This window comes from Astatotilapia calliptera, chromosome 4 (assembly GCF_900246225.1).
Source record: "Astatotilapia calliptera chromosome 4, fAstCal1.2, whole genome shotgun sequence".
Classification (NCBI taxonomy): domain Eukaryota; kingdom Metazoa; phylum Chordata; class Actinopteri; order Cichliformes; family Cichlidae; genus Astatotilapia; species Astatotilapia calliptera.
This window is the reverse complement of record NC_039305.1, coordinates 20,240,788-20,252,282: the sequence shown is the minus strand read 5'-3', so window position 1 is coordinate 20,252,282 and position 11,495 is coordinate 20,240,788. Positions and strand designations below refer to the sequence as shown.

The 11,495-nt window shown below is 41.5% G+C and overlaps 2 protein-coding genes across 5 annotated transcripts; both read left to right on the top strand.

Annotated features, from left to right (window-relative positions):
- Positions 1-551: 551 nt before the first annotated feature.
- spsb3a (splA/ryanodine receptor domain and SOCS box containing 3a) lies at positions 552-5,631 on the top strand. Of its 4 annotated transcripts, none has more exons than XM_026165392.1 (7): positions 552-851; positions 1,721-1,930; positions 3,277-3,460; positions 3,544-3,731; positions 3,828-3,930; positions 4,021-4,146; positions 4,719-5,631. In XM_026165392.1, exons 2-7 carry the CDS (start codon positions 1,805-1,807, stop codon positions 5,108-5,110), a joined length of 1,119 nt encoding a protein of 372 aa, XP_026021177.1. In that variant the 5' UTR covers positions 552-851; positions 1,721-1,804; the 3' UTR covers positions 5,111-5,631. The 4 variants fall into 4 exon arrangements, with proteins under 4 accessions (XP_026021177.1, XP_026021176.1, XP_026021175.1 ...); XM_026165391.1 differs by having other exon boundaries at positions 552-982; positions 1,724-1,930; XM_026165390.1 differs by having other exon boundaries at positions 552-982.
- Positions 5,632-9,237: 3,606 nt separating this feature from the next.
- Positions 9,238-10,700, top strand: mrps34 (mitochondrial ribosomal protein S34). The gene is made up of 4 exons (XM_026165414.1): positions 9,238-9,333; positions 9,545-9,912; positions 10,003-10,045; positions 10,222-10,700. The coding sequence occupies exons 2-4, from the start codon at positions 9,595-9,597 to the stop codon at positions 10,518-10,520; spliced, it is 660 nt and encodes a 219-aa protein (XP_026021199.1). The 5' UTR covers positions 9,238-9,333; positions 9,545-9,594; the 3' UTR covers positions 10,521-10,700.
- Positions 10,701-11,495: the final 795 nt, after the last annotated feature.

Here is an 11,495-nt window from a genome sequence, read left to right as displayed (position 1 = left end):
TTCTGCAGGTGACAGGGGGTTTCTAATAAAGTGTCCAGTGAGTCAGCCGGACACTTTATTAGTCCAGTGGATTTGCTAAGCAGCTGAGATGAGGCCCAACATTAAATAAATAAGGATTATGTTCAACTTCTATCACGCAAAGCTAATTTAATGAAGTCCGAGAATAAATAGTGATCCTATTGACTGTATCAATACCAGCACTGATATTGGTATTGATCAATACTAGCAGATTAGATCAATAGTTTGTTTCTATCCTCTAAGTTCAGTATGTAGCACATGTCTCAAGCATGCACCATGAAAAATGTCAGAACCTTTTTGTATTGACTGTCACATCTATTTAATTTATAACCTATAAAGTCCATTAACAGAGGCTGACCCAGAGTCCTTTAAGCGGGCACATTTACACTCAGAGTCTCCAAAAAACCCAGTTTCAAAATATGTGAAAACCTGAAATGTGTGTTTTGTTGTGTCAAATAAGTAAATAAGTTGTAGAAAGTTAAAAACTTGTGATTTATTGTTCAAAATGTGCAAATCAGTGATAATTCATCCAATAAATCATGACACAATGCATTCGCCTTCAGCTGGCTTTATGGGCGTTATTGGTATCGGCAATAAGGGCCTTCTATTTACTTGGTGTCGGATCGATACCAAAATTTGCAGTATTTTACCACGTTAATGCCCTAAATGTTCTCCACTGCGGTGGATAGCTGTTTTTACGGCTGAGTATAATGACTCCAGTCACTCCTGGCTGCTGAGATGATGACAGGAGTCTGTCATGTGTGCAGAAAACTTCCTGCGCCGCAGCTCCTCCTCAGCCTGCCTGTTATTGTTTACGGTCGCACTCATGAAAAGTAGGTCATGGAAAACAGAAGCCCGGCGCGCTGTCTTGTCTGAACTAGCTTGTAATACGAGACACTCAAGGGACGACGTCTTTGCGGGTTTAGCGGTTTTTATGTAGAAACTGAATGTGACCAACAGTCAGGTAATAAGAACGTCTCGCTTTTATTTTTCAGCAATGGTAGAAGCGTTAGCTAACGAAAGCTAACTAGCTAGCCTAAACAGGTTTGACCGATTTCTTGATGCATGTCATCAGATAAATTGCGACCTTATGTGCCTTAGATGTATTTCCCGTGTTGCAATGTAAATACGTATCGATAATAACCAGTAAAGTGCTTCTGACCTTGTTATTACCAGCTAACATGTTCATACATGCGCGGCTCTGCTGGCTAGCCACGTAGCTAGCTTTAGCTGTTTGTGTTAGTTAGTTTAAAAAAATTGCTATTTGTGAAAAATAGTCTCCTACATAAACAAGGGGGTAATAATTTTTACTTGTGATATAATTTATTTGTGGACAAAGTTAGCCTATGCTAATGGTGATGTGTGTAAGCGTTAGCCGATACAGAGGGGATGTTTCAGTGGGATACGGCTAATGCTGCTCTGAAAATGCTTTCTGAAATGTCTTAAATAACATATATTAAACATGAGATTCGAGGTCGGGTTGCAGGATTAATTTAAAATATAGTACTACAAATGCGTGGTGTAGGAAATGTTGCCATACAGACAAGCCAGGATATATGAATAATACACATTATACGTCACACGGGGTCTGCAGACAGATGCACGCCTCTGTCGTTCAGTACTAAAAGCAGCTCAGTTAATGTGAGTTCTTGTTTTTTTGTTTTTTTTTTCAAGATAATCATATTGCATTGTTGTCTTTCAGCAGCTGGACTGATGCTGTTCTTCCAACATCTGGACTAAACCTCAGCAGACTGGCAGGTTCTTCCTACAGTGAGACTCTGCTGCCATGTCCAGGAGAAGCAGGAACAGTCGTGCATGGAGATATGTGTGGGGAGGCATACGGAGGGATGCTGATGCCCGGGCCCTTGTGTTGGCTTCTGAGAGTGAAGAATGGAACTATGATCGCCTTGAGGTTAGGGCTGGGCGATATGGCCTAAAATCCATATTACGGTATAATTTGAAACATGTGTGGTAACGATATATATCGCGATATATTCTTTTCTTCTGTATAACGTATTTTGTACACTATGAGGCACACTTAAAATCCTTTAATTTTCTCAAAAATCGACAGTGCGCCTTTTGTATGAATTCTGGTTGCGCTTACTGACCTCGAAACGATTTTATGTGGTACATGGCGCAGAAATCTGTCAAAAATGTTTTAGTACGACTTTGGTAGGCTTGATGGATTGCTGGAGCATTACGGCTACCTTGCGGAGTAATCTGGCTCCAAAACTCCATCTTCTTCAGGTCCCAAAGTCAAACGAACACTGCAACATCACTGAGAGTTAAAAACTGTCTAAATTCTTTAATAATCTTTAATAAAATGATCAGTGTTGCTGCTTTACCAGGTGTAACAATTAAGTTTAACATCCAGGCATCCATGAAAACTTAAAATTTATTAAATTCAACTGAGTTAGAAGTTAGCAGGAAGTTAGCTCGCTAGTTTCCACCTAAACATGATATGCCATGTTCTGACTGAGAGATTTCTGAAAAAATTAAGATGTACAGCTCTGCTATCACTTCCAACATAAATGAAGACCGAAAACTAAACAGCAGTGACGTTTGTAGGGTTACTGAAGTTGAGCTAGCTGGTATATAATGATGTGCTACGTGATCGCTAGCAAAACAGCTATGTTAGCATAACATTAGCACAGTGAAGCTGAAGGACTAACTTTTTTCCGCTCGATAAAAGTTAACATGAGGGTTTCTGCTGGTTAGGGACAAATGCAATTGCATGGCAGGATGCTATAAACGGACCAAACTTCAGTCAGGAGAACAACTGAGATAATCCATCCACAAGGTTAGTCATTAATATACTGCAACAACATGGGAATAGAGCAGCTGCGAGAGAATTCAGCATTAATGAATCAATGGTACGGAAAGTGCTTCATCTCTTTGCTATTACTATCACCCAGCATAATTTGCAGATGATGTTGTTTGCAGCCGCTGCAATGCTTTCGACCAAAACAGGTGCAGCTTGATGACACCATCAACATGCGCTATCACGGTAGAGCGGTATAGTCAAAATCTCTACCGTTGGCCAAATTTATATAGTTTCTACCGTATACCGTTTATACCGCCCACCCCTACTCTAGATGTTTCTATGCTGAAAGGATATTGATGGAAAGCATTGTTTGCCTCCTCCAATGCAGCATCCCCATTTAGCATTTTTTCGTAGGCTGACAGTGAAGTCTGTGCATAAATAACACTGCAGACAGTTCATTTTGCTCTTTTTATTTCTTCATTGTTGCTCCAAAGTACGCAAGTGATTCAGACTCTGAGGGAGACTTTTCAGCAGTGATGGTCCCACCGGTCCCCAGCGCAGTACCCGTCACCGGAGAGTCCTACTGTGGTTGTGATTCCCAGGCAGAGACCAGCTACAACCCTCGTCTGCGAGGCTTTCTCCAGGTTAAAGACTGCCACTGTGGAGAGGATGACCAAGGTACATGACAGCTGGGGCAGGACATAGTACATCATCTTTTTTTATGCTCATTATTATTTAATAAATGACTCGTTATGTTTCAGATTTTGATTGGGTTTGGGATGCCAACAGCCGATCAACGGCAACATTACTGAGCTGCGAAAATCGCAAAGTGAACTTCCACTCTGAATACAGCTGTGGTACAGCTGCAATCCGCGGCTCCAAGGAGCTTGCAGACGGGCAGCACTTCTGGGAAATTAAGATGACGTCCCCAGTGTATGGAACAGACATGGTAAAGCTCGACTTCGTATTTTCCTTACAGTCACCAAAAATTGTCCTAGAAGCAGAAGAAATGTTTATTTGTGCCTAAATGTTTATTTCTGCGCAGATGGTTGGTATCGGTACATCTGATGTCAATCTGGACAAATACAGACATACCTTCTGCAGCCTGCTGGGAAAAGATGCAGACAGCTGGGGGCTTTCTTACACTGGTAACTTAAACACAAGTGCCCCTGATATAACGGTAGTTGCTCAAAAGGGTTTTTATATTTTAGACATCATTGGTTTTGTTCATTTTCCAGGGTTGTTGCATCATAAAGGAGACAAAATGAACTTCTCCTCACGTTTTGGTCAAGGTTCCATCATTGGAGTTCATTTGGACACGTGGCACGGCACACTTACATTCTTCAAAAATCGAAAGTGCATAGGTTTGTGGAAAATTTTCTACTGATTAGATTACATAAATACTAATTTATTTCTGATTTGTCCCTGGTCACACAGGTCTACAAAATGAGCAGCAAACGGCTTGGAACCACAAACATCCTTGCAATTGCTTTATTTGATAGCAGATTGCTTCCTTTGCCTGTAGTTTGCACAGACGATGCAGATTTATCTGCAAAAACTCACCAACTACTTTCCAAGAGGTAGTGAAAGTGTGAAAAGTTGAAAATGCTAGAAACCAAAGCAATTATAAGGAGGTTTTTGGTGACCAATCTTTGCAGCCAGTTTCACCTAGCAACTGGTGGCAACCTCCAGCAACCACTATAAGTTCATAAGCCTTTTTCCATTTTAACTGCAGGTTCCCAGTGTGTTGTGGACCAGCTTGTAAGCCTGTGTGACTCAGCCCTAATAGGTCAACTGTATGCAAAGGCGAAAGAGTTTTTATAATCATAAGAAACAGATGCTGTTTAGTGGAGACCTTGTAATATCTTACAAGAATGTGAACTGCAGTGTGCTCCTGAAACTCAATAATACAGGTTTCTCACCTGTCTTGATCCAGGAGTTGCTGCTACAGAGCTGCAGAATAAGAAGTTTTATCCAATGGCGTGCTCCACAGCGGCAAAGAGCAGCATGAAGGTCATCAGATCCTGCTCTGCACCCACCTCCCTGCTGTACCTGTGCTGTGCTCGTCTTCGCCAGCTGGTGCCAGACTGTATAGACATCCTAGATGTGTTGCCCCTACCACCTGGCCTGCGTCATTTGCTCCACAACAAACTGGGTTGGGTGCTCAGTCTTAACTGCGGCACAATGGAAGAAACCCCAGATGGGGCTGAGCAGTCCTCACGTTTGCCTGTCCCCGCCTTGGCAGGACCGTCCTCCTCTGAGAGCGACTCAGAGGGTTGTTCGTCCGATCCGGAGGCCTGTCAGAGGAAGAGATGCCGCTGGACATGACTGGGCGACTCGCATCCTACCTCCCTGGCAGACATTAGTGTCCTTTGGCATCTGATGTAGTGTTACTGAACTGCCTCAAGCTTTCTTTATTAGTGTCGTCTGGAGAAAGTAACGAGGGCGGTCGAGCGGAGGGAACTAAACGTCGGTGGAAAACTGTGATCTTCTCTCATGCCATTCTTCATGCTCATCACATGTCGAGTATTAAAGCCAGCTTCAGTAAAAGGTGAAAATATACCATGTTATTTTGTTATGGGTGGATGTGGTGGTCATCAATATGGGGAGGGTTAAAAAAAACAGATACTGTATAGAAATTTTCTGTATTTTCATCCCGTATCCTGCATTTAATGTCTGTTTTTCTCATTTTAAATGTTGTCAGTGAGTTATCAGAGGACTTTGTTACTTGTTTCAATGGCATCTGCAAGTTTCTCCTATGTTGCTCAGAATCAGCTGATATTCTATATTTTGTAACTACTGTTCGCTCCTTAAATGCTAAAAGTTAACAGTAAATGAACCTGAGTGCACTTTGCAGCTTTTAGCCTTAAAAAAAAGCGATAACGTTTGAGCAAAGCATGCACCTCTCACGACACATCAGATAATCGTCATTTCTTGAAAAATATCTGTTATATGCTACATTCACGGAGACATCATCCATCTAGCTTCCAGCTTTTTTTTTCCTTCTAAAAAGCTGTGTGCATTATTTAGTGTAGCCTTTTAATGCTGATATTTTAACTTTTTCATTGCTGTTACTTTTTATGTTTTAAAAGTCAAAGTTTCTTTCTTTCTAGATCCATCATCAAGCTATTATTTTGGTATGTCTGTTTAAAAAAAAGTCTTTGTCAAAGCAGCTTTTCTGGCCCCGAATTAAGTTCAAGCTCTGTGTTTTAAATCCACTCAGTGCAGTGGATGAGCAGAAAATAGGAAATATGAAATTGTGTACAGAAAGATATCCATCCTCCTGCTGTGTAATCGGCTCCCACACTATGTGTTTAATATGAATACGGTTCACTTTGTCCAAATATGGGTTTATATGGCTAAAGGTGTCATCATTGTGACAGACTCAGTGCTACTACTGCTACAATGACCATTGAGACTGAGACCATGCACAGTGAGGTCGAGGAGTCTGTGAAAAGGATTGTTTTGGCTCTGTTCACCACCACAGTCGATCTGAAGTGAAGCAGTCAAGCTGTTACTGAAGTGTAGACGTATCAAGAGACTTAATATCCTTTTTTTCTCTCATTTTCAATGGCGATCGTGGCTCAAGAGTTGGCAGTTCGTCTTGTAATTGGAAGGTTGCCGGTTCGAGCTCCGACAGTCTCGGTCGTTGTGTCCTTGGGCGAGACACTTCACCCGTTGCCTACTGGTGGTGGTCAGAGGGCCCGGTGGCGCCAGTGTCCGGCAGCCTCGCCTCAGTCAGTGCGCCCCAGGGTGGCTGTGGCTACAATGTAGCTGCCATCACCAGTGTGTGAATGGGTGGATGACTGAATGTGTAAAGCGCTTTGGGGTCCTTAGGGACTAGTAAAGCGCTATACAAATACAGGCCATTTACCATTTAAAAGTAACACGGATGGGCCTGAGATGTCTTCGCCTACATCTTATTTTCCACTCAGGCAGTGGACGGAGCAACATCACCTAAACTGCATCACTGCCCAAAAACCTGACTGTAGCCATGTTTTGATTGATTCATCGATTATTGGGACATTATACCTTTTAGAAAAGGTTATGTTTCAATAATCTCCTGGGACCATAAATGGTAAAAAAAAAAAAGATGGACATAGCGTCACCAAGAATTTCTGCTGTTGCCGTCTTGGCATTTTGGTATCCAGTGCAATGAGAAGGAGGTGGAGTTGACTATAAAAGCGCATGTGAGCATGTCCACCTTTCTTACACATGCAGTGCTTAACAAATTTACCAGACCACCAGTCATAAAAAAGTCAACCATAATATTCAACCACTAAAGCTTAAATAACTGTAATTTGGCATATTGTTAAAAATTAATTGCTTTGCTATTTTTTTCTGATTTTTTAAAAATAAAACAGTAAATATTCTAAAAAAATCCAATCATTAGGATTTTGGTAATCCTGAGTACTGATAATTTAGGGCAGCTGTGGCGTAAACCTTTCACTGGGAGGTGATCTGAGAAATTTGCTAAGCACTGTGGAAGGAGTCAAATTTACAAAATAGATTTAATGCTCTTTAGAACATTAAATCTATTGCAGCAAAGTGTTTACAGATCTCTCAGCAGGGGGCGCATTTCCCCAGAGATTACTATGGGACCAGAAGTCTTTTAGGAACCACAGGTATCGCCCCCTGGTGGCTTCTGTTCAGACCTGAGACACTTAGTCCATCTTTTATACTGTTGATGGCTGGGACGTACCATAAAAGAGTAAACATGCATGCTGCAGCTGTGTTTTGCAGCTTGCCCTAATATATACAAACACTTTTGTATATAAATGTTTTTCAGTATAGAGAAGCTGAGAGTACTTGATGAGTATTTGAGTGTTCATGAATGACAGCCTGGGGTACGGTGAGACATGTGGGTCAGATATGTAAATAGATTCTCTGTAGTCGCAAACCATAATAATGAAACATTAGTGTTTTGCCCAGAGGTCAGACACCCGTTTCTGATGTCCTCAAAGTTCCTGGTTTCAGTACAGTGATACAAATACCTAAGGTACTATGCAACACAAGCATTCTCTGAGGCAGTGGGTGAGGTTAGGGAGTCATTATGGAGCAGCAGGGATAGTACCAGAGGACCATGCTCATCACTCACGAGCCACAGATCATCTAGTTGAGTCTTTCAGCCGCCTCGTCCTCCATATAGAGTAATGTAACCACCAGGAAGTTAATTGTGGTCCAGCAGATGAATTTGTCTTCACATCGATGCATCAAAGCACTTTTTTCTTACTGTTTTACTGTAAATTCTAAGTGTTTCTTCTATACTGTGTCATATTATTAATACTGTATGTGAGGGCCTTCACTTGCCTTTCTCTGTATCAGCATGATTTTCAGCTGAAAATAAAATGAATGCTAAATATGCAGCATGGGCTCCATTCGTTCATTTAGTAGCAGCAAATTCGTTTTTTGCTGGCCAATTGGGCGCTTGTTAAAGAGGTCGGGTTTTTGTTGTGAATGTTTCTGCAGCTGACAGCGACTCGTTGCTGTTTGTGTCTCATTTCTCACAGCACACTCATCTTCCCCATCCTCCTGTGTTCTTTAGTAATGACGATAAGTCCTTTGTTTACTGTCTGGTGTTAATCTGCACTCACAGACACTTTGTTAGGTACACCTTAGTGGTCCCAAGTTTGGCCCTCTGTTGCCTGCAGAACTACTTAGTTCATTGTGGCGTAGATTCAACATTTAACATCCTAAAGGTGCTCTGTGGTGACTGGAGAAATCTCAGCAGACGAGCATTTTCTGAAATGTTCAAAGCTCCCCCCTCTGACACTAAGAACCAAAGTTCAGAGTCACTTAAATCACCTTTGTTGATGCTCACTTTAAACTTGAGCAGGTCTCTGTCTACATGCCTAAATGCATTTGCATTTCAGAATATTGATTATTGATTATTATAAATGCACATTAAAGAAAGCTTAACAATTAATATTACATATAGTTGAAAAGAAGTTTCTTTTCTTTTGGGGGGTTTAATTTTGAAAATGACTCACAAAATATGTTTTCGCCTGTCATTCATTTCAACTGCCTGTAAGTTTTCTTTGCGTTTGGTTTAAGGAAAAGGACATACAGCAAGCAAAATTGGACTAAGACAGACGGGCTAGTGGCTCTTGTGGTCCTCCATAGAGGGGGACTAAACGGTGAATTATTGAGATAAGAAGGAAGGAATATCGATATTTATAACAAATAAATTAATACATAAAGTTACTTAAATGAAACGGATTTGTTTGGAAACTGAGTAAACCCACTGCATCTTAAAAACACATTAATTGGTGGTTTTGCTTTTAAAATACTTTGTATTTACTGTGTTCGTGTGTGATTGCCTGGCATACGTTTTATTGGCTAATCTAAGCTCTCTTATAAAATGATAATTTTTCATTTCTTAATTTTTTTTAAATTATTTTTTATGAAGACGGAACTTCTCCTTACACGGAACAAAAGCACGCTGGCTGTTCCCACGGACCATTTTATGCCCGGACCAAGAGCGCGTCGGAAGCTCTGCACCTTGCTTGCGGAGGTCAAGTAGCGGCAGTTCTCTTCTGGGGAGTTTTCAGGTATTTAATGATTTTAAACACTTTCGATAGTAGCTCACTGCTATGGGTAACAAATGTTTGGAACGACTTATAACTGGTGTTATTTAGCACGGAGCCGGGAACACCGGCTAACAGGATGCTCTCCATTTGATTGCATTTTTATTTAGTTACTCTAACAGGTCAAAGACATAATTCAAGATCAGCTATGACATGATTTATTTTTATTTTTCAGGATAATCGCTGACCCGTGTCTATCGTAGCTGTGAGGAAGACACCGCAGTTATGGTGAAGAAAAAGAGACTTCGCCTCATCGCGGAGATGGCTCGGAAGATTCGGGCGTACAGAGAGCTCAAGTCCCGGCCCCGGGAGTCCCAGAAGTACGCCTTGGACTACGAGACAATGAAACGGCCCTTCACGGGGAAGATGCTGCCGGTGTTAGCATGGCAGGACGTCCGCAGGGAGAGCCGCCTCTTCTCCTTGCTGGCCGGGATGAGGCTGTTCGGAGTGGGCCGACTCTTCACCCGCAAATCCTGGCTGGAGGACCACTCCGAGCCCAGCTACTGGCAGATCACCAAGGTCAAGGTGGACTACACATCCGAGGTGAGAGCATGGAGCCTGCACACTGTTATGCTAGATAAAAGTGAGATTCCTGTTACTAAAGGAATGGAAACTATTCCTTGTGTTTTGTAGAACATGGATCACGGCAAAGCGTGGGGCATCCTCACTTATAAAGGTAAGATTAGTTTTATCTATTAATAATAATAATATCACTGTTTATGGTCCTTGTAGCCTGTGTTGTCTTATTTGTTTTTACTGTAACAGCCATTTTTAATCAGTATTTTATGAATACCCGTGTTGCCTGAAATGTGTGATTTGGTAAATATTCTCCAAACAAACTATCGTTTGCAGGGAAAAAGGAGAGCGAGGTCAAAGAGATGGACAAGGTGATGTACCATGACTGGCGCCTGATTCCCAAACACATGGAGCAGCAGTTTAAGGACTTTGAGCCTCTGCCCGAGCCGCCCGTCCGATACGTCGCCTACCCTCCCCTGCTCCGCGCAATGCTGCTGGCACAACAGAAGAAAGCAGGAGGCAGCAGAGCGGCAGAGGAGCCCGTCCTGCCTTTAAAGAGGGATGTTCTACTTAACAAAGACTATTTCCACACGCAGGAACAAGAGCGACAGAGGAAAGAGGGGACTGCGGTGTAATGGCCTCACTTGAATGTTTACCGATCCTGGATATTTTTGGACTAGATCATTGTTGACAAATGCTTCTCAATATCTGGCTGAATCTTCCACTCAGAATACTTCTCTGTGGGTCTGATGCAGGCCCTTGTGCGTGTGTGTGTTATTGTTGTATGCTGAATATTAAATTTGAGATGAAATGTAGCCCCTTTTAAGTTATTTCTGTTGTTTCTATGTGCAGGTAATTACAGCTGCATCACATCACAGTCCACTGCAAACTTGTAACTTTGACTTGGATATATTCTGGTTAAGATCTGAGAACTTAAAAAAAAAAAGCCCAGCTGCTTTATCAGAGTATAAAAGTAAACAGTAGCCTTTAGTCATTTTCTTGTATAATAATACAATTAAAATGACTGAAGGGGACATGTGCATGATGTTGCAGTTCATACAGTGTTTTTCAACATTTGACCCCAAAGCTGCATGTGCTACCAAGCTAACCTACATAGTCACTTCGCAAATTATGTTAAACATGGAGTCACTGGTAGTTTTTAGTATACTGCTGCCATTCTGCTGGTTTATTGCATTTCCTATGATTTGTGTTTTAAGAAGGCAAACCTTTGCCAGGATATTAAAAGTACATTTTAATGAAAAGGATCTTAATCCAGTGTAGAGTGTCGTACCACTGGTCAGATTCAGACATAAATAATAAATGAAGGCATCTGTTCATCAACTATTCATCTGATCTGCTTAAAAATGTGCATATCTATTGCTGGGGACCAAAGTGAGAACAATGTGGAGATTGGGGTCAGTGCAGCTCCTGGGTGTGAAAAGTCACATCAGTGTCTTACATGAGTATAATGGCCAGCTGGCGGCACACTCCTCTAGTTAGAAAAACAATTTCAACAAAGAAAGTTGAAATGCTGAGATACCTAATTTAAAATTTCAAGATAATCTGAAAATTTGAATCATAATTGTGCAACACAATTTTTCCATAAGCTA

Excerpts from the sequence above, each read along its gene's own strand:
- spsb3a (XM_026165392.1), top strand. The coding sequence starts at position 1,805 with ATGTCCAGGAGAAGCAGGAACAGTCGTGCATGGAGATATGTGTGGGGA. Across the intron at positions 1,931-3,276 it reads GGAACTATGATCGCCTTGAG|TACGCAAGTGATTCAGACTC; the intron begins GTTAGGGCTGGG and ends GTTGCTCCAAAG. Across the intron at positions 4,147-4,718 it reads CAAAAATCGAAAGTGCATAG|GAGTTGCTGCTACAGAGCTG; the intron begins GTTTGTGGAAAA and ends GTCTTGATCCAG.
- mrps34 (XM_026165414.1), top strand. The coding sequence starts at position 9,595 with ATGGTGAAGAAAAAGAGACTTCGCCTCATCGCGGAGATGGCTCGGAAG. Across the intron at positions 9,913-10,002 it reads AGGTGGACTACACATCCGAG|AACATGGATCACGGCAAAGC; the intron begins GTGAGAGCATGG and ends TGTGTTTTGTAG. Across the intron at positions 10,046-10,221 it reads GGGCATCCTCACTTATAAAG|GGAAAAAGGAGAGCGAGGTC; the intron begins GTAAGATTAGTT and ends TATCGTTTGCAG.